This window comes from Ambystoma mexicanum, chromosome 10, assembly GCF_040938575.1.
Source record: "Ambystoma mexicanum isolate Mex_15411 chromosome 10, UKY_AmexF1_1, whole genome shotgun sequence".
NCBI classification, from domain to species: Eukaryota; Metazoa; Chordata; class Amphibia; order Caudata; family Ambystomatidae; genus Ambystoma; species Ambystoma mexicanum.
Genome location: NC_090932.1, coordinates 1,358,490,091 through 1,358,512,385, shown reverse-complemented (window position 1 = coordinate 1,358,512,385; position 22,295 = coordinate 1,358,490,091). Strand labels below are relative to the sequence as shown.

Sequence of the window (22,295 nt, the reverse complement as noted above, 5' to 3'; positions counted from 1 at the left end):
TTGGTCAGGGTCCTGGACCTGAAGTCCTCCCAGCGCTTCTTGACATGTTGGAAGTCGCTGACTGCCACCCCCTCCGCGTTGATGGCAGTCACGATGTCAGTCCAGATCCGAGTCCGTCCTTCCTTGTCGGCGCGGCAACTTCCGAAGAGGGCATCATACTGCCCCAGGACTTGCTCCACCAGGACACCAACTTCGGTGGCACTGAAGCTGGTGCCCCTCTGCCTCTCTGGCCGGGGGTTGTCAGTGGTCACAGATGGAGTTTGCCCCGACATGACAACCCCAGAGGCAGGAGTGGGTGGGCAACTGGGTCCTGGGGCTGGGCTGTGGAGCGATGGAATCCCAGTCGGGAGTCTTTGGTTCCAGCAGGGGTGGTCACACCAACAGCACCCCTGGCTGATGTGCAGGCAGCAAATGGCAGGGCACGTGGGCAGCAGGCAGTCAGGCAGCAGCAGATGGCAGGTGGGAGCGTGCTCGGGGCTCTGGGGGGCAGTAGTTCGGCCTTCTGGGCAGGAGCGTGGTCTTCCGTGTGCTTACGCGTGGCCAGCTTGATACGGAGTGATTTGGCACGTGAAAATTCTGCACGTCAGCGTGTAATTCGAGGAAAGGCCCTTAGCGCGTAAGCGCGTCTGCACGCATACGCATTTTCATTGGACCAAAGGCCCTCAGCGCGTGAGCGCGTCTGTGACGTGACGTGCGAGGGAGTATCCCTCATTGCACGTGATGACAGTACACACGTGGATCCCAACCAATCGCGTGTGAAAGTTCACGGGACCCCGGAACACACGTACCCCGGCCAATCGCGTGTGCAACTACCCGCGCACCCCGAAACACACGTACCCAGGCCAATCGCGTGTGGAACTACCCGCGCACCCCTGAAATACACGCGCCCAGGCTATTCACGTGCGGAACTTCCCGCGCACCCCTGAAATACACGCGCCCAGGCTATTCGCGTGTGGAACTTCCCGCGCACCCCTGAAATACACGTACCCTGCTGAAATCGCGTGTGAAACTTCCCGCGAACCCCTGAAATACACGCGCCCAGGCTATTCGCGTGTGGAACTTGCCGCGCACCCCTGCAATACACGCGCGCAGGCTATTCGCGTGTGGAACTTCCCGCGCACCCCTGAAATACATGCGCCCAGGCTATTCGCGTGTGGAACTTCCCGCGCACCCCTGAAATACACGCGCCCAGGCTATTCGCGTGTGGAACTTCCCGCGCACCCCTGAAATACACGCGCCCAGGCTATTCGCATGTGGAACTTCCCGCGCACCCCTGAAATACACGTACCCTGCTGAAATCGCGTGTGAAACTTCCCGCGCACCCCTGAAATACATGCGCCCAGGCTATTCGCGTGTGGAACTTCCCGCGCACCCCTGAAATACACGCGCCCAGGCTATTCGCGTGTGGAACTTCCCGCGCACCCCTGAAATACACGTACCCTGCTGAAATCGCGTGTGAAACTTCCCGCGAACCCCTGAAATACACGCGCCCAGGCTATTCGCGTGTGGAACTTGCCGCGCACCCCTGCAATACACGCGCGCAGGCTATTCGCGTGTGGAACTTCCCGCGCACCCCTGAAATACACGCGCCCAGGCTATTCGCGTGTGGAACTTCCCGCGCACCCCTGAAATACACGCGCCCAGGCTATTCGCGTGTGGAACTTCCCGCGCACCCCTGAAATACACGCGCCCAGTCTATTCGCGTGTGGAACTTCCCGCGCACCCCTGAAATACACGCGCCCAGGCTATTCGCGTGTGGAACTTCCCGCGCACCCCTGAAATACATGTACCCTGCTGAAATCGCGTGTGAAACTTCCCGCGCACCCCTGAAATACACGCGCCCAGGCTATTCGCGTGTGGAACTTGCCGCGCACCCCTGCAATACACGCGCGCAGGCTATTCGCGTGTGGAACTTCCCGCGCACCCCTGAAATACACGCGCCCAGGCTATTCGCGTGTGGAACTTCCCGCGCACCCCTGAAATACACGTACCCTGCTGGAATCGCGTGTGAAACTTCACGTGAACCCCTGTAATACACGTAGCCCGCTTGCCGTGCTGGTACAGGGTTAGCGCAGCCCTTTGCGCTGGATTGGGGATTTTAATGGCTTTTCCCTGCGCGGAAGGCGTTCTTGGGGGCGTAACTGGCGCTGCTGCAAGGTCGCTGCGCCACTGTGCGCCACGGCTGGTTTTGGTGGCTGGAATCCATGAATACGCTGTGCGCGGAAATGTGTTTCGGCGCACGCGGCTGGCGCAGACTACCGCACGCGCACACTGTGCGCCAGCCGCGTGCGCCACTTGTGCGCCGAATTCTATGAATCGGCCCCCAAATGTTTGACATACTTGGAATAAGGAAATCGAAACATTGAGAAAACAGGGTAATGCAGCAAATGTTGCATCATTTTACCACCATGTATGTGAGATGCATGAAAAAGCACACATGTGATTCCCACCAATGCCATCCCACCGAAAACAGAAAGAAACTAAAACCACTAAAATCAGTAGAACGTGAAAGTCACATAAAAAATACATGCATCATTTATAAGCAGCGCATGGCAATCATGTCACAATATACACCCAGTCTTGCTATTGAAAGGTCACTTTTTGCATAGTCAATGACTAGGAAGGCGCTATATTTATCTTCAGGAATGTTGTCAAATGTGCTTCTTGCATAGACTGTTTAGGTCGCAAGCACTTATGTCATCAATGTGCTTCCTGTTGGCTTAACTTCATCCCGATCTGACAACGCACAGCTCTATAATATAACAGGCAGAACATTGCGTGTAAAGTGGATTTCCTCATGTTGCTCCCCTCGCTTTTAAGTTCTGCCTGAACACTGTTTGCAGTTGGCATGTCACGGAGGTAGTTTGTCCTTCTCCTGAAGTCAGAGACTGACATTGCAGCTAAGGTATGTCTACGTGCCTAGGTACCCACGCTGCAAGGCGCGTGCCGAGACTTCAGTTTCAGACTGCCCGTCACCATAGCAATCTGCAAGGTGACTCGGGAGTCAGGCCCACGCGCTGACCTCGTATATTGAACACTTTACAAGTGCAATTCATAAGTACGTCGCTATATCGTACAGGATCAATTTCTCTCATCTGGTGCCTGCTGAAAAACTTTAAAGACAGCATTTAATACTTCAGAAAGCAAAAAGAGTGGGCACCACTGTACGATGTTCACGTTTCTCAAATATTTGTTTCTGTGAAGAAGTTTGTTTCTCTGAAAATTCCTTGTCAACAAATTATAAAAAGGAGCTGGCTGTGACGAATAAGGAGACACCCTAATTCAAAATACACAAGAAGCAAAAGACCAAGGGGGATACAAGGTCACACAGCCGCTCTCTCAAAAGACCCAATAAGGGTATAAAAGTAATGTAAACTCTCCAAAGCTTGGTAAATTCCAAAGTAAAATGTTTACATATTCAAAAATGAGGATAATAATAAAAGTTCAGTGATTTTTCATAAAGACTTTTATCAACAAATGATTTTGTGAAAAAAATAATGCGTCTCTTGATATGAGGCATCACTAATATCTTCTTAGTGAGGAAGAAAAAAGCCACTAGCATTTTACATCAGACCAAAACATTTTTTGCCAATGCATTTCGGATTTACAAATCCTTCGTCAGGGCAAGTCTGTAATTAACATGTACGATTTCATAACATATCACAATGTACATTCGTATAAAAAATGTAAATAACATACCAATCATTGTAGTGGTAGAAGAAGACGAAATTGATTGATACATAAACGATAAAATAGAAAAAGAAAAAGAACGAGCAATAAGAAGTCTGTTTGTAATGAGGTTGGCGGTGACAAGAGATGCAGAACGCATTTACCTGAGAAAATGGCAGAATGCTTGCATGGGAAGTGGCGTGGTGAACCAGAACCATGAGGTGGGCAGAAAGCTGCCCGGACAAATTCAGCGCCGAGGCGCAGATAGGCTGAAATGTAAGAAAGATATTGTAAGAAACCCGGGTGGGATCCGTGTGAACAGTATGTGTCATAGCATCAGGGGGGCTTACCATGAGAACAGCGAGGAGTCAGACTGTTCCTCTCACTTGCCGGCGTGTAACTGTGTTGTTCGCAGTCACGTGGTTTATTAAAGGAGCATTGTCTGGGCAACGCTCCGATGCGAACAACGCAGTTACACGCCGGCAAGCGAGAGGAACAGTCCGACTCCTCGCTGTTCTCATGTTAAGCCCCCCTGATGATATGACACATACTGTTCACACGGATCCCACCTGGGTTTCTTACAATGTCTTTCTTACATTTCAGCCTATCTGCGCCTCGGCGCTGATTTTGTCCGGGCAGCTTTCTGCCTACCTCATGGTTCTGGTTCACCAAGCCACTTCCCATGCAAGCATTCTGCCATTTCCCATTGGAGCTTGTAAAGCATTAGATATAAAAGTTGGGAAACAAAGGGTAGTCATAATCTGCATATTTTCTACGAAAGTAGTAGAATTACAAAAACCCTTCATGTCTTCACTACGCTTTTTTAGCAATAGCGCAAGTCGACCTAATATGATGTGATGAAAACGTAAGAATAGGATTGTTCAAAGAGTTATTCTCAAAGTTCAAGAATTTTAAATTTAAGATAACAGACAACAAGTTGTGCAGAGACTTCCAAAATCTCAAAGTCTAGGCATTCACCAAAAACAGAAGGAAATATAAATATATACTCAATGTACGTAGCAGATGAACCCCTATGCCAAGTATTTCTACTAGCTATGTTTCCCTTCACATTTTCATTTAACATATACCACCTGATTCACAAAAGCATTTTATAATGGCCCAATCTCATTGGAAAATGTTCTGTGAATCAAGCCGCAAGTGTCTCATTCAGTTTGAGAATGTGTATGGAGTTCCAATACTGAGAGTACTTTCTCAATAACAGATCTAAATTGGAATGTGAGGGGTTCCAGTAAAGATTCATTAATACAACTTTCCTAGTATTTCTTCCCATTTCAATATGAATATTTATTCCCAAGATGCCACAATCATGATTTGTTATTGAACATTTTTAAAACCGTCCAAAGCATGGGAAGTTAAAAGCCAGACCTCATGGAGGAAAAGGATCAACCAATTTTTTAAGAAGTCACATAGGTCTTTAAAGGAGGTCTGTTTTACATGAATACTCCAAACACCGAAACAAATATAGTTCCAGAGACAAATGGGCATCGTGCAGGAAGAACAGAGTTTTAATGCCCCTCCACAGCTGGGAGAAATCAATTCAAAACAGCTCTGCTAGCTCAAAATGGTTGGAGAGTTCTCAACTCCACCCATGACAGGCTTTCATTTTTGTACTCTGACACATAAATTAACATGATTTTCATTAATTATATTTTGAGGCAGAACAAGCAAACTGATTGGTGCAAATATCCATAGTGTCCATACATTGGGGTCATTTTACTGGCTAACATATTTCCTGGCACTAAAACCCAAACCACCCATTTCTGACATCACACCCCAAAATCTCCCTCCCTATTACTGACATCGCCATGTGCTGGCCAGAGGAATTGTGCTGACCAGAAGAATAGCTGCAAATACAAGTTTTTTAAAAAACATTTATTTTTCAATTGACGGTTACAGTACAACATATGCATGGGGCATTGAAATTAGTGAACATTATAGCAGTTTAGAAGCAGCACATATCTCTCAGATCATATCTACAGTTAAGTGGAGTCCTGTTGGCGGAGCATCACTCTCGGCGTCTTCCTGTGTGTCTATAAGTTATCTTCACAGTGGTGCCCAAATGGCCTTTGGCCTACATGTTGCCACAATCCCACTGATATACCCTTCTTCGCATTCTCGTACTGAAATCAATTATCTGAGCCATGTGTGGTTGGACGAGGCCTGCTTTGCTTTCAAGCACATTAGTATGTTCCGTTTGGCAACTGCACCCGCCACTGGAGCGTTGCCGATGTCCCCAAGGAGGTACTTCAAAGGCACAGCCGGGATTGGTATGTCCAATATATCACTGAGTATTCTGGACACTTCTTCCCAGAATTGTCTGATTGGGGTGCATGACCAGTACACATGTAATGAATCTGCTTGGTGGGAATTGCATTTGGGACAGATAGCTTGCTTGGAGGGATCGAATGTATTAATCTTGCTGGGTGTAATGTGTAAATGATTCAACATCTTGAATTGTATCAGCCTGAAATTGGCACAGAGAGATATATCCTTGGTAAAGCAGCAGTATTTCGCCCACTTAGTGTCATCCATGGTTATGTTCAAGTCCTTTTCCCATTTGCACTTCATATTGTTTTGGGATGGGGTATGTGTTTGCACTGCTTTATATAGTTATGAGATGCTACCTTGGAACCCTGTTTGTGACATGGTGCTGGTCGGAAACGGATGGGGGGGTTGGGGCCACTGGGAATGTTGGCCACCTATTCTTACATGCAGCCCAAAGGTAGTGGTATTGCATTGTTGTGGTTAGACCACCCCCCACCTTAGCCAGAACCTCTTCCAAATAGACAAACCTTCCCTCTCGGAATAGGTCTCCAATGCACATTTCTTTGTTTGGGTCCCAGATTTTCTGCAATGTGGTGTCGAACGTGTGTGTCATATCCGGATAGTGCCATAGGGGGTTATGTGGCCAGTATGGTTCCGTGCATCCTACACTACGGAAGAGAGACGCCCTGGCTTGTGTAGTGCAAGCAACAGGGTCCACCTCCCCCAAGTCTCTCGTTGCCCTTGCGAACAACATAGCTTGTAGGGACGTCGGGGAGGCTGCACATTTTTCTGCCTGAATATGTGCGTAAGGTTCTTAGCTCTGTGACCAGAATTTTGCAAAATCAGCCTGTGTGGCAAGGTAGTATAGCAGGAAGTCTGGGGCTGCCAGTCCGCTTGTGTCAAATGATTTGCATAGTGTGGGCCAACTAAGTCTCACTATGCCCCCACCCCATACAAAGTTGGAGGCAAATTTTTTTTTATTCTATCAAAGAATTGGTGGCTCGGCCAAATGGGATGTTGCTGAATAAGTATAACAATTTGTGCACCACCACCATTTTCAGCAGGGCCTCTCTACCATACATAGAGATCGGGAGTTTGCCCCATACACCCATTTTGGTCTCAAATGATGTAATGTAGGGTTCATAATTCTTAGCATATAGGGTCTTCCTGTCCGTGGCCAGAATGATACCTAGGTAGCGGGCTGTGTTTAGGGATCATTTGAATAGTGTTGTGGCTTCTGATCCGATTGTGCCTGGTGTTAGGGGGATGACTTCCATTTTGGTATGATTTATCTTGTATCTGGAGAATTTAGCAAATTTGTCAATCTCCTGCATTACTGGCGGTAGATTATTTTCGGGGTTTCGCAGGTACAGCATAGTATTGTTGATGTAAAGGGGGGACCCCTAATGAGAATGCCACGCCATGAATATTTATGTCTCAGGTTTGCAGCAATACCCTCAATCGTGAGGGTGAAATTTGGGTGGGTAATGGGCATCCCTGTCTTGTCCCCCTATGCCTGCGTTCAGGGCCTCTTCCCATACTTCCAGCAATATGGGGGCCAAGCCGGTGCTAAAGCCTTTTTATAGGTCCTCCGGGGAGCCCATCGGGACCTGCAAATACAAGTTTTTACTGGATTTTTGTGTTTCTTGAAGATAAAGCGAGTCTGTGCCTGGCATTCAAGGCCAAATGAACTGAACCATCATCCCATTACTCTTCTGATTGGTTCCCTTTGTCCCTCTCTATCCTTTCCCTCACTTCATGCCAAGTCTAGTTACATAAAATGGCTGCAAGGCACTGCTTAGATTTGTATTTTCAGCTATTTAATTCCTATTTTTGCAATATATTTTACTGCCAGAGTCTGTGCACCTGGTGTTCTGGGCAGAATCCCTCCTCCCATGAAAACTGGAAGGAAATTTACCATCCACATGGTGGGTGTGTGCTTGCCTGGGCTATTTGAAATGTTTAATTAAATGGAATGATGGTAGACCAACCTCAGGAAAATGTCTCGGGCTAATCCACACACATTTTCCTATGCTCACACCACAACAAAAGCATAGACATGTGTACTCTGGACTGGGCAATGCCTACAGGCACCATTCGCCCCTGTCATATTTGGTTGGAATCTGACAGTTGAGGAGTGCACCATATCATCTCCAGTAAGGAGAAGGAACAATCTTCTCCCTGCCATGGCCAGCCTCATTAACTGACAAAGGCTCCATGAATCTGCCCTGCTCTTTAGTTAGGCCCTGCAACTGGTGGCAGTGATTATCATACTAACAGGGCGAATTTCAAACAGTCCAACACAGGGCCTGGCTGCAGAAGATAACAAAGGCAGCAGTAATCCCAACAACCTTTCATATGCAACTGTGTCAACCTGAAGCCAGCTCCCACCTCTCAGTACCAATGGCAGTGAACTCTGATGTCTGGGTCTGTTGTTTACAATAGGCTACCCCGCTAGGGGGACCCCATTCATAAAGTATGAGAATGTGGTTTGCAGGAGTCAGATAGTCTGGTCTCACCGCAGCTTCAAGGGAGACCTGCCACTTTAACAGTGGCACAGGGAGGACCATTAACCAGAGAGACTCTTTGAATACAACAGACAGGAAGATGGATGGGAATTAGAAGCACAAGGGAGTGAGACCAGAGCACTTTCTGTTGAGAAAAAGGATCAGCCATTTATGTCTGGGGCACACCTTGTTCCTGTTATTACCCCTTTACCTTTCCTGTTGCAATGCACTCTGGTTATGAGCTCACACATACAGGAGATTGTTGGTAGGGATCCCAGGATTTGTTCACTAGGGTAGTCTTAGCCCCCACCAATCACTGTGGCCCACTTGGTACAGTCTGCCTTACATCTTCCACCAACGAAGGAAGGCCAGGATATCCAAAGAGGGAATCAGGATGCCTACCCTAAACATCTCCTAGGGAACAGATGGAGATGCAGAACTCAACACTGATACAATGATTCCTGACCCTGAGCCGCTGTGTAGGCCAGCCTGCAGCTGTTCGTCCAGCTTCGGTCACTGAATAGTCTTGCCCCGGTGGCAACAATGGGAAATAAGGACACAATGACTGTTTTAGTGCAGTAGGTAGTAGTAATGTAATATTATTTTGCATCATTGGCTATGCTGTGGGTTTGAAATATGCCCCTTCTTTATGTTTATGTTGGGCCTAGCAAAACATGGCCACCCAATTAAACCCAATGCTACTCCTTACTTTCCCCCCCTCTGATCGCATAAGTGATCAACTTCTAGCCCCTAGTTCATCCTTCTTTCACAATCCATATTTATAATACCCCATGCATTCTGCCCACCTGAACCCATTGCTTTTTCCAACATAGGCAGTGACATGCAGAGCGCTTCTAGAAGACCAATAGTGTCTCCAACCATGTTGTGTTCTGAGGTTTTATTGTGTATGTATCTTTCTTGTCAGAGGTGTGGCATAATTTTCCTTCTTTTATCTATAGATAAAAGTCAAAAGCTATGTGTGGGTTTGTGGGTTTATGGCATGAAGCGTTGTTGCTTATACAATTCCACACTGTTTCACCAATCTGCACCAAATGTTGCATAGATAGATGTTAATACCCTCTGACATTACTGGATATATGACATTTGGACACCCCAGCCCTTTCCCCGTATTTCAGAAAAAGTTAAAATTTGTTTGTGGGTTTGTGGCCTGCCAACGTAGAAATAAACCATGTTCACCGCAAAGTGAAACAAAACATGTATGAGGGGCGAATGAACCTGAGAGTTGAAGTTGAAGGCAGGTCGCATTCCAAGTTTCCACATTTTTGCTGCATCAAGTGAAATAACTTTTCCCGAGGATGCAAGATGGTGCCTGTCAACATAGGCGTAAACCATGTTCACCGGGAATGGAAACAAAATATGTTGTTTCTAAACAAACTTTACAATGCGTAAACCATGTACCGGGAAGGAAAAGAAAAATGTTTGTTTCTCAACCGGTCCCGAAACAAGAAACAAACCTCGGGACCTCGAAAATGACGTTTCAATTCCCTAGGATGCACGATTTCCAAGATATTTGCACCGCAATGCAACGCAAAAACAAACTTCACTATGCCATGGTACGGCCAAACAGCAACCTACAGGAGCATTCATTTTCAACAATTAATGAGAGTGTTATCATGTCTGTCTACAGAACCCATTCAGAGGACGGGCACTTTTGCTAGTTATATATATTTATTTTTGTTCCCCAGAAAGTTTCATCATTTGCTTCCATCTTGTTCCCACCCCTCTTACATAAACACAAGTTAACATGTGCAATAAGTGACCATTGCCTCCTCAAGAATTGGGACTTCCATTAGATGACATTTAGACACTTTCGTGGGGACCCAACAGCCCATTGTTAATTCTGCTCTTTGTAACCACCTTACTCCTTGTTTTTCTTCCATCATAGTCATATTTATCTTGAAGAGTGGTTACCCTGGAGTGCATCACTCTGTATTCAACCCCAACATACTTTCTTTCTTGCCCCATTCGCTATCTGCCTCAATGCTAGGTGTACAGAGTGAAACAACACTGTCATCAACTTGCTGAAACTCTGTTGGAACATCTTCAATTGGGTCAATTCATTCTTCGTCACATCATATTCAGGGACCTTTTATCAGTCCATGCTCCTTTTTCACTCAACATTTTCAGGGGCCTCTTAATTTTTATTAGGGCTCTACTTCGAAAATCTGGATCCTGCGTAGCAGGATAGTCAGTCAAGGGGACAATGGGCCTCATTATAAGTTGGCTGGTGCAGTAATAATGTGTCGGTATTGACGTATGCCCGCACGTTACCACACCAGCCAACTACAAGTTGGCGGGTGGGTTAACTAAAGCTAATAGCAGGTGCAAAAATTGCTGTTATTACTGACACCAGCCCCTTCCAACCAATCTGTATTATAATTGCTGACCCTTCCATTCACCTATGCGGCCGCTTTGTGCATCCTGGCAATCCATGCCCTTCCTCCTTTACGCATAACCCCATATGCCCTGTGGCAACTAGCTGCTCCTTCCCAATGTGTTACCTATATTAATGTTACTTTTTCATCCGCAATGTGCTTGTGCGTTTCTGTGACGTGTGAGATGGAAGAGCACACGTATGTGTCGTTTTGCCCTCTCTTGCCCCACCTTCTTCACAAACTCAAACTACGACATCTGCGCAAACGTTTTCTATAAAATATGCTAAATCAATATCCTTCATAGTAATTAAATGTAAGCAAGGAATTTCTTGAAATAATTTCAAGATATGTGTCTGGTTGAGGAGCACTTAATGAAAGTTTATTGGAATCTTCCAGCACTTGGCTGGAATTTTTACCATTTGTGCCAGAAAGGTTACCATCAATACATTCTTCAAATCCAATTATATTTGAAATTCAAACCCCTCCTCTTTGATGTACCGAAGGAAATGGTTGGGAGGATGGTGATTGTTTGTGAAAAATTAGACTTTTTAGAGGAAGACACCCTCATGTTGGTGACTTAATTCCCAAGATGCTCCAAGAGGTTTTCGTCTTACTTGCTTACCTGTATTGCTGCTGCATAGGCATCTATCAACAACAGGGCTGATTTCACATAGACTCATCAAGCGCCTTATTGGGATGTGTTTGCTTTGTTTAAAGTTAACCATCTACAATTCTGTATGTTCTGCACTGAAAACTTCCAAAGCACAGCCACAAAAATTATGCAATGTCCTTAGTAAGGTGGAAGGACCCCTCAGACTTAGGATGCTGATCAATCTGCCAGAACTCTGCATTCTGCTTCTGATGCTCAGGTTGAGAAGTCGCAATGAGCGAGTTTGTGGCAGAGTAGATACAATGTTGGGGCAGTAGGAGACTTTGCACGAGTTTCCCATAAGAAAAAACACCTAAGAAGGATGGGTTTCATTTGTGCCCAACGTAAGTTACCAAATGTGTTATGTACTTGGAATAAGGAAATGGCAAAATAGAGAAAATATGGTAATGCAGTATGTGCTGCATCATTTTACCAGTCCTCTCTTTCTTCTTGGAGAGACTGGGAGTGCAGCATGGTGCACAGATTGGTGCAGCGGGAGTATCTCCTCTGCCCATTGGATCCATAAGAATTCAATCCAGCTGTCGTCAACCTAGGAAATAAAGCAAGTAGTTGTTTCAAGGAGCATATGGTTCAGGATTACTGCCACAGATGCTATGTCTGGTGCCCAGATAAATAAGTGTGGTATTTTTAATATGTTGGAATGCCCTGCATTGACGACATCAATGACGAGAATGTCTGAAGCATATGCCCACAAGAATGGCATGCTAAGGTAAGCCATCGATGACTTCAAGGCACGAGAATGTCTGAAGCAGATGCCCACGAGACCCGCATGCTACAGGTAAGCCCTGATGGGCTAAGGCTTTCTTAACATCAAATGCCCTGCAAACATGGCCGATCGCTGCACAACCAGGAATTTACTTGCTTTCAGCCTAGTCAATATCCCGCCTCCAACGTCAGCTTATTGGTTGGCTTGTCCTCTTATTCTACTTCCTTTGGGAGCTGGCAGGTGACACCGGTCCCAGTTAATAGCCTTATTTAAGGCTTTGCGCTCTTTCTCCCTGTCTGGCCCTGCATCAACAACATCAAGGCAACAGCATGTCTGCAGCAGATGTCCAAGAGACTGGCTTGCTACAGGTAAATCCTGATGGGCTAAGGCATTCATAACATCAAATGCCCGGCAGACATGGCTGATCACCGGACTACGAGGAATTCACTTGCTTTGAGCCTATTCAATATCTCACCTCTAACCTCAGCTTATTGGTTAGCTTGGCCTCTTATTCTACATCCTATGGGAGCTGGCAGGTGCGAAAAACCTGTTAAAAACCTTGTTTACGGCTTTGCGCTGTTTCTCCCAGTTTGCAGGCCCACCATTGTAACTTGTTGTGCCTCCATATCTCTGATTTCCGTCGCCTCCTCCCTGGCGCTCTACCGATTATGTACGCCCACCATCTTTCATCTACTTGGTACACTATAGGTAATGGCTCCACCGCTGCTTGATGCCTATTTGCTCATAACTGTCTACTGCATTTATCTAGTCCCGCTGCAACATTCCTGCCAAACATCACTGGGTCAACACATGCATATACGGCTGGTCACGACACCTCCAACTCTCCCACGGGAGGATGTTGTCTCCCACATCGGGCAGCACTTGCTGCTCAATACGCTCCTTTGCACCACACACTGATACTGCTGTGTTCTGACCTGCACACTCAATATCCTCTGGTCAAAACCACAGCAGAATCACCTGCTCACACCCACACAAACTTGCTTTTTCAGTCTCTTCTAACTCATCTTGTGCCTTTGACTCAACCATGAATTTTCGTTCTGTCTCCTTAGCAGTGCTACTTATTGTATGTTGTAATATGCAGGGGACTGTCTTGTCGTTCCGTACTGGTGTGCTCCAATTATGTCACTGCCTACAACTGCTCACACTGCATTGAATTTGCAGCCCCCCACACTAAGTGGTTACTCATTTACCAAATCTGCTCCATATGTGCCACTTCATGGCAGCCACAAAAAAATATAAGCACTTCATACCAGATGTTCTCAACCTCAGTGCTTACCCAGGGGATGCCCGAGTCGCACTTTAAGCTCCTGTCTTGCCCCTACAGCCTTGGGCTGTCTAAATATTTTTACCTGTCTACAACCTATCACATTGGACTTGTATTCTAACCTGCCTAATATGTAATCTTACCTGACTGACAACATACCTGATTTGACATGCAACCACGTGCTGTATATGTCGCCCAACGTCCCTGCATCCTACCTGACCTGTCCCGCAGGCTAGTGCAGAATATGTATCGCACTCGGCTGCAACCTACCTGATGTTGCCTCTTGCATATCTGTACACCTGATGTAGCCCCCGTACCATGAGGCGTGGCTTTACCAGACTATGCATATACCTGATTTTGTCTCTGTTTACCTGATGTAGCCCCCCATACCATGAGGCATGGCATTACCAGACTATGCACTTACCTGATTGTGTCTCTGTATTCCTGATGTAGCCCCTGTACCATTAGGCATGGCTTTGCCAGACTATGCATGTACCTGATTTTGTGTCTGCATACATGATGTGCCAGACTATGCACTTACCTGATTTTGTCTCTGTATACCTGATGTAGCACCCCGTACCATGAGGTGTGGCTTTGACAGACTATTACATTGTCTGATGTTGTCTCTGTATACCTGATGTAGCCCCCCGTACCATGAGGCATGGCTTTACCAGACTATGCACTTACCTGATTGTGTCTCTGTATTCCTGATGTAGCCCCTGTACCATTAGGCATGGCTTTGCCAGGCTATGCATGTACCTGATTTTGTGTCTGCATACATGATATGCCAGACTATGCACTTACCTGATTTTGTCTCTGTATACCTGATGTAACCCCCCGTACCATGAGGCGTGGCTTTGTCAGACTATTCCATTGCTGATGATTTTGTCTCTGTATACCTGATGGAGCCCCCGTACCATGAGGTGTGGCTTTGTCAGACTATTCCATTGTCTGATTTTGTCTCTGTATACCTGTTGTAGCTCCTTGTACCATGAGGCGTGGCTTTGTCAGATTATGTAATTATCTGATTTTGTCTCTCTATACGTCATGTAGCCCCCATACCATGAGGTGTGGCTCTGACAAATTGTGCTTTTCAAGAAATGCAAGAGAAAGCACGCATGTAATAAGAATTCCATCCCACCAAAAAAAAAAAAAAAAATAGAACGTGAAAGCCACATAAAAATTAAATGCATCATTGATGAGCAGAGCATGTCCATCATGTCACACAAATACACCCAGTCTTGCTATTCAAAGATCACTTTTTGCATAGTCAATGACTAGGAAGGCGCTATATTTATCTTCAGGAATGTTGTCAAATGTGCTTCTTGCATAGACTGTTTAGGTCCCAAGCACTTTTGTCATCAATGTGCTTCCTGTTGGGTTAAAGGGATGGTCTAGTAAAAAATGTTATTTAAAAAATAGATAGGCAACATAAAAAAAAAAATACTAGCATTCTCCGTTTTAAAACTTCCTTTGTAAAATTTTGAGCTATTCAAGCTCAAAATTCGCAAAAGCAAGCACATGGGCGCATCCATTTTGTGAAATGGATGCCCTGCCTGTGCTGGCTTTTGCTTTTGCGGCACTAATGAAGGAAAAGCCAGCCAGCTGTAGTAAACAAAAGCTACCGCTGGGTGGCTTTCCCTTCATTAGTGCTGTAGGCGGAGGACGGGGACCGGAGACCAGAGCAGGAAAGCTGCAGCTGAATCTCGGTAAGTGCTATTTATTTTTTTTTTTAAAATAAGCACTAGCTGCGTTTTTTTTTCTAAGTTTTCCGGGCTGGAGGAGCCCGGAAAACTTAGAAATAAAACTGCAGCTTTAAAAACGTTGTATTTATGTTTGCGGTCGCTTTTGAAGCGACCGCAAACATAAATACAACATTATTGTGTTGGGAAACGCTGCGGTTTTTCTTTCCAAGTTTCTCAGGCTCCTCCGGCTCGGAGGAGCCTGAGAAACTCGGAAAGAAAAACCGCAGCGTTTTCAAACACAACCACGTGTGTTTCTGCCTGCTGTGGCTATCACTTTGGGTCTCCGGTGCTCCCAGGGGAGCACCGGAGACCCAAAGTGAAAGCCACAGCAGGCAGAAACACAACGCGGTTATGTTTACATGCCGCGTAGTGTTTCTACCTGCAGCTGATTTCCCATTTGGGGCTCTCGGGCTCCCCGTGGGGAGCCCGAGAGACCCAAATGGGAAATGCTAAATGCTGCGTTCTGTCTGCCTAAATCTGCTTTCCCATTTGGGGCTCTCGAGAACCCCAAATGGGAAAGCAGATTCAGGCAGAAACAACGCGGTTGTTTTCCGCAATGGCGCATTGTTTCTGCCTGAATCTGCTTTCCCGTTTGGGGCTCTCGGGCTCCCCGTGGGGAGCCCGAGAACCCCAAATGGAAAGCAGATTCAGGCAGAAACAATGCGGTTGTGTTGGAAAACGCTGCGGTTTTTCTTTCCTCGGAGGAGCCTGAGAAACTTGGAAAGAAAAACCGCAATGTTTTCCAACACAATAATTAATTGAAAAATGTAGTGATGTGTGTGTGCTGGATCAGAAGGCAAAGGTAGTTGTGGGTGCACTTTATGGTTGGCAACATCTTAACGAGCTCCCCTATTAGTGGAGGACAAATGTCCCTTAAAGCATTGTTTAAACTCCCTGCCCGTGCGTTGCCAATCATCCTCCATGAGGAGTTAGTGTAAGCAAAATTGGCACTTAAGTCACGCTCTAACCAATCCTCCTTTAGATGAAGGTATGGGGTAAACTGGGCCGCTAGGTTTATAACACAAATCTCTGAGAGTTGAGGACTTCAGAGGGTGGGTTGTGGTTACACTGTTTACAGCACCATGGTGATTGGCAGGACAGGCTCAATCTCAAACATCTGTGGGGGGTCAGATATACAGATGGTGAAAGATGTGCATTGGGAATTTGAGGAGTTTAGGCTAGCAGCTTGGGCTTGTTTCTTCTCGAGGGGTATGCCCCATTTTAAGTTAAAAACTGAAAGTAGGACAGAGTCTTATTTGGATGAGTGGCAGCTCCAGAAAAGAGGTTGTTTTATGTCATATTTCGGATCCGTACTTTACCCCTGTGCCCAGAAGTAGGGAAATAGAGGTACTTGGACCCTTACATGGTTACGTGAGCAAGAAGAGAAGGCACAACTGACTCTTATACATTTCCTTTCCTTATGTAAGACATACAAGGCGTTGAGGGCGAGATGGCGCAGTTTTCTTCTGCTGAAATCTCTGGCGTGAGCTAGTAGTACATTTCCCCCTGTAGTTTGTTTGTTTGTTTTATTATTTGTATTGTGCATGCATACCCTAGGGTAACAGGGCGCAGCAGTTACATGAATATGCGAAGCTTAGTTACAGCAACAAAAATAGATACATACACATAGTAATAGTAATAGCATGATTATATACATAGATACAGATAAACACAAGTAGGTACAAAATATACAGGTGGCAGGAGTGTGAAAAACTTAACACCTGGAAGTGTTTGAAGGCCTACGTTTTCAGCCATAAAACAACCTTAGATCGGAAGTTTTGATAAGGCAAGTCCATTCTGAGAGTTGGCGGTAAGGAATTCCACAGTTTAGCTGATTTCACTGGGAAGCTATTACCCCCTATGGTGGAACGTTTAAAGTTGGGGACAGAAAGGCAGTCTTTATAGACTGTTCTTGTGGGTCTCAGGGAAGTCTGTCTATGAAATCTGTCAATCAAATAAATCGGAGCAGCGTTATTGAGGGATTTGTGAGTAAGTGACACCGTTTTGAGGAGAATTTTATTTTGGATAGAGAGCCAATTGTTCTGTTGGCTATGTGCTGTAATATGATCTCTTCTGGAGATGCCCAGTGCCGCTCTAAGAGCGTTATTCTGAAGAGTTTGTAATTTGCTAGTGGTGGCTTTGGAGGACACAAGATAAAGGGCATTACAATAGTCCAGGCGGGACAGTATGAGGGCTCTAGCGAGGGTCAAGCATCCAGTGTCGGACAGAAAGGGTTTGGCTGCACGGATCAGTTTACACGTATAAGCCGTGGAAGAAGCTAGGGAGTTCACCTGTCTGTTGAAGGAGAAGTTAGAATCCAAATAAAAGCCTAGCGTTTTAACCTCTTGTCCTACTTTGATACTATTGCCATCAATTGTGAATGAAGAATAGACAGGGCTTTATTTCTTTAAGCTGCAGGTAGTACCCAGAATGATAAGTTCAGTTTTATCATCATTCAGGCATAGTCGATGTGTGGCCATCCATGCCTGGATGATGATGTACACTCTATTCACCAAGGCCAAATCCTTACCATAATCCCCAGAAAGCGGAAGGAGGATCTGGGTATCATCTGCGTAGTTGGTGTAGTTGATACCGAGATGATCCAGATCATTGAAAAGGGGCTTGGTGAATATATTGTACAGTGTGGGGGAGACACAAGAGACCTGTGGCACACCACAGGTGATAGGTATGGGGTCTGCTGCTGCTGTAGGTGAAAAGACCCTCATGGTTCTGCCATTAAGGAATGATCTAATCCATGTGATGGCCTCAACGGAGAAGTGAGCTGATGTGTTGAGGTGGGTGCATAGGACAGAGTGGTCGATCAGGTCGAATGCTGCTGAAAGGTCTAGGAGGAGGAATAAGGCGGCTTGGCCATTGTCTCTAAGCTTATCGATCTGTGTTTTAAGGTCAATAAGAGCAGTCTCAGTCCCGTGTTGAGGACGGAAGCCTGATTGTCTAGCTCCTAGTAGGTGATGTTCTTCCAAGTACTTCTGCATTTGTACGTAGGTGACCTTATCCAAAAATTTTAGAAGGAATGGTACGGTCGTTATGGGTCTATAATTTGTAGGTGTGGCTGGGTCAAGTGTGGTTTTATTTAGTAGTGGAAGTACCCAGTATTGTTTTAAGTTGGTAGGGATAGAGCCGGTGGAGAAGGAAGCATTAATTAACTTTGTGACGAAGGGGGAAAATCACGGGCAGCATCCTTAATGAGCTGTGCAGGGCACAGATCTCCCTCACAGTTGGAAGGTTTCAGTGACAAAATGATTCTTTCTACTTCAAGAGTGGTGACTTTAGAGAAGTTCAAGTGGGTGGTTTCCATTAAGGTAGGCTTCTCCGTTGGTTTGGAAGGGAGGGGGTCATTCAAGGAGGCTTTTTTACAGGAGATTTTGTTTTGTAAGGTGGCAATCTTGTTAGCTGGGGCATTTTGGATTTCTGAGCACCTATTTATATCTTTATCACAAGTATCTGGTGGTACTAAAGGGGTTTATACTTCTTTGAGGATGGAGAATAGTTCCTCCATGTTTGATTTGGCTTGGGATATACGGGAGTAAAAGGATGTTCGTTTTGCTAAGCAGATTTTTTTTTTTGTAGAGAGCTGCGAGTTTAGTAAATTTGAGTTTATTAGCTGCTGAGGGGAGTTTTTCCCAAGTGGCCTCGCAGTTTCTTTTTTGCTGCCTTAATCTTTTGAGGAATGGTGTATACCATTTGTTCAAGTGCGTTTTGGGCTTACTTAGTTTTAGAGGGGAGATTAGGTCCAGCGAGGTGGACATCATTTTATTATATTCTTTGATCAAACTCTCAGGATCCGAGTTGTCAGGGAGTGTGTTGAGTGTGGGGAGTGAGTTCGGGATAAATCTCTCCACAGTAATACTCTTATTATTTCTCGTGAGTGTGGGTGGAGCCCTGCTGACCGGCAAGGGTGGGGGTTGGGTGGTAGATAGCATGAACAATACCAGATGGTGGTCAGTCCAGGCTAAAGGTGAAATGTCGGTGTTGTTAGCTAGACAGTTGTAGTCGGCCACCCAATCGAGTATTCTGCCTTTGGCATGTGTAGGTTCCAAACTTCTTTGGGTAAATCCTAATTCAGAAAGGGTATTAAGCATAGTACTGGCAAACTGGTCTTCCGGGTCATTGAAGCCCATATTAAAGTCACCCAGGGTGAGTACTTGAGTGGAACTTTTAAGGTTGCTGGATAAGTTGATGTCATTGTCCTCATCAAATGTACATATTGGCCCTAGAGGGCGATAGATCAAGTGGATGTTGAGGGTTTGGGCATTGGTGAGTGGAACTTTAACTGAGAGTAATTTGCATGAGAGAATGTTAATAGGTGTTGCTAATCTCATGGTAAGACTACATTTGTGGATAATAGCAACACCCCCTCCTCTGGAGCTGGGTCTGTCTTGTCTCAAGATGGAATAATTATCTGCGACTGCAAGCATGAGCATAGGTCCTGCTGCCGGATGTAGCCAAGTCTCCATGATAGCAAGGAGGTCGAGGTCTTCTTTGAGGATCAAGTCTGAAATTTCTGTTGCATGAGCTATTATTGATCTGGCATTGATCAGGTGTTTGTCACTGCTTTGTTTACTTGTAAAGCATCGAAGTTGTGGTATCACCTCCTACTAGTAGTGTTTAAGACCACGAGGCGTGCATATTATGTTATGACATCTACATGTATTGATCCTCTTCCTATGTGGGTGATCTTTTTAATGATTTAGTAAATGGTAGAATACTGGATTGTAATGGGGGGCATTATTATCTAGTGTCCCTGGAGTGCCTGCCCCATTGTTATGATGCTGTACGTTTTATATGTTGTTTATGTTTGTATGATTTTGTGCGTGTTATTACACTGAATTGTATATTGTAATGGCATATACATTTCTGCACATTTTTATCTGTGGATGACACAGAAGGCAGGATGGCACAGAAAAGACAGACTGTGCCGTGCTGCCGTTCTCATGTCAGTTCTGCGCAATGCATATATCAGTTCATTCATAGCACAGAATCTGTGGTTGCCTTGCACGTTTGAATTGATGTTCATCTACTTATAAGGCACTTATATATGTCTTCTATCATGATGCTCGTAATAGGTTGTCAGGATATTGACATTTAAATTCATCATATGAAGAAGCAACATGATCTCCCTAGCAACACTTTTGACTGCAATAGTAAGATCTTCAGCATCTATATTATTGATTGGTGACTGTGTAAATTTCCAAAGAACTCCTGATTTTAAAATATGTTTATTTATTTTTATCTATTTCCTGTAGCCAATCAAGACAGCTTTGAACATGCATTAGAAGGTAAGTGAGTATGTTACCCTTCAGAGTGAAATCAAAAAAACTGAAGGACATTGTTATCTAGAATGAAAACTGTCTCAAATTATGTCAAAAAAGCATTCTATTTTAGTTAATTTCCAAGTTATTCTGGCATTTGATTAGGGAACAAACAGTTTCCAAAATAAGTCATTTTGAACATCAGATGAGTCTTGAAAGGGGAAGGAGTGCAAGGAAAATAATGTGTTATAATCACATTTCGATCAAGGACCCATCAGAGCCCTGGACGCGAGCGTAGGAGGGGCAGGAGACAGGGCTACAGCTCACAGCGCGCACATGGGAACTCTGGGGGTGGGGCCCCCTTTCTAAATAGCAACCACCCAGCTACCAAGCTTACACATATATATGAACAGGTGCAGATCTCTCAAGTACACCAGTTCCATGCATGAGAAAGACATACAGTCCCATTGTTTTCTAACTTGAAGCAAGCCAGCAACACATTTAAAGTGCCAGATTTGCACACTACAAACCACCTAGCCCCCCCAGTCTCCATATTTCTGCTATCTTTTTGCCCATTTTAAACCTAAATCCATGAGCCCCCACTAAACAGGAAAGCATTGCTAACCCCTGTGTTATACGAAAAATGCCCAGTTAAACCCATGAACGTATAGGTTATTATTTTACAAGCATACAGACCAATCAACCCGCCTATTTGAATACCTTCCAAATCTCCCTTTATGCGCTACCCTTCTGCACTGACTTGAATCCATCTCCTTAGTACCCTCAGCGACCCCTATATTGAAGTCAGTTTGTCATTAAGCACATGCCGTACTTTTATCACTTTATTACCTAGGCAAACCAAAAGTCCAAACGCATGAAAAGAGATAACCCCCAACTCCCACTCTTGAAAAGATGTACACCACTGCAAAGAATTAGGTAACAAGACAATAAATGAAATTGGTCTCTGACACAACCGCTCCCTTATAAAACATCTGTTTGACATCCAAACTACCAAGTTCAGCACCTACCCATTCTTTCTGTGGCCCAGGCATTGCCCATATTGTTGGGTTCAGCTCCCCACTACCATCCATCCACTTGTAATTTCTTCACTCTTTGCTACTGTGTTACCACCAAATACAAATCGGAAAAACCAATGGCGTTTTTGACCTTTGCCACTCCGAACGCTCGTTCAGCTAATAAACATGCAAGCAATGACCATAATGTGTAGGAGGACCTGGAGATCAATTCCGAGGGTTGACAGAGACATCATTTTCAGACAATTGCACAATGGTATTGACACACTTTTCACTGTGAGCTATAAGATCCCGGAGAGCAATATGAGGGTGGTGGCATTAATGGTGCCTTCCTACCTGCCCTCTCCACGTCTAACATTCCATTCCAAGCGCCTTCAAGCTTGACAGCTAGATACAATTAGTCTTTATCTGTGCCGTGCAGATTCCTCTGGCCTCGGCTTCTCTCTTGGGGGAACGAAAGGGGGTTTGTCTTAGGACTGAGCTGGAAAACCCGCTGGCCTCGCTTCCACAATAACTTTCTGACTCCATCTTCTCTTTCCACCTACTTCTGCTCCCTTCTCACACTTTTGCACAAAGCATAACCGTGTGTGCTATTTCTAAACACAGAGCCTATAACACACTGCCCTATCTAAAACCTCTTCAACCCCAACATTTATAAATGTGTTTCCCATTCAGTGTTGCTATATGATGTATCTATTAGGTGTCAAAACTAACTACAAGTGAT

The 22,295-nt window shown here is 45.3% G+C and overlaps 1 protein-coding gene across 2 annotated transcripts in view; it reads left to right on the top strand.

The window, feature by feature from the left end:
• Nucleotides 1-22,295, top strand: part of SEZ6L (seizure related 6 homolog like) — a 1,952,755-nt gene that overhangs the window by 1,757,661 nt on the left and 172,799 nt on the right. For both annotated transcript variants that reach the window (XM_069619379.1, XM_069619378.1), the window contains exon 14: nt 20,532-20,564. In XM_069619379.1, coding sequence (XP_069475480.1) covers nt 20,532-20,564 — 33 coding nt within the window. The remainder of the gene's footprint in view (nt 1-20,531; nt 20,565-22,295) is intronic.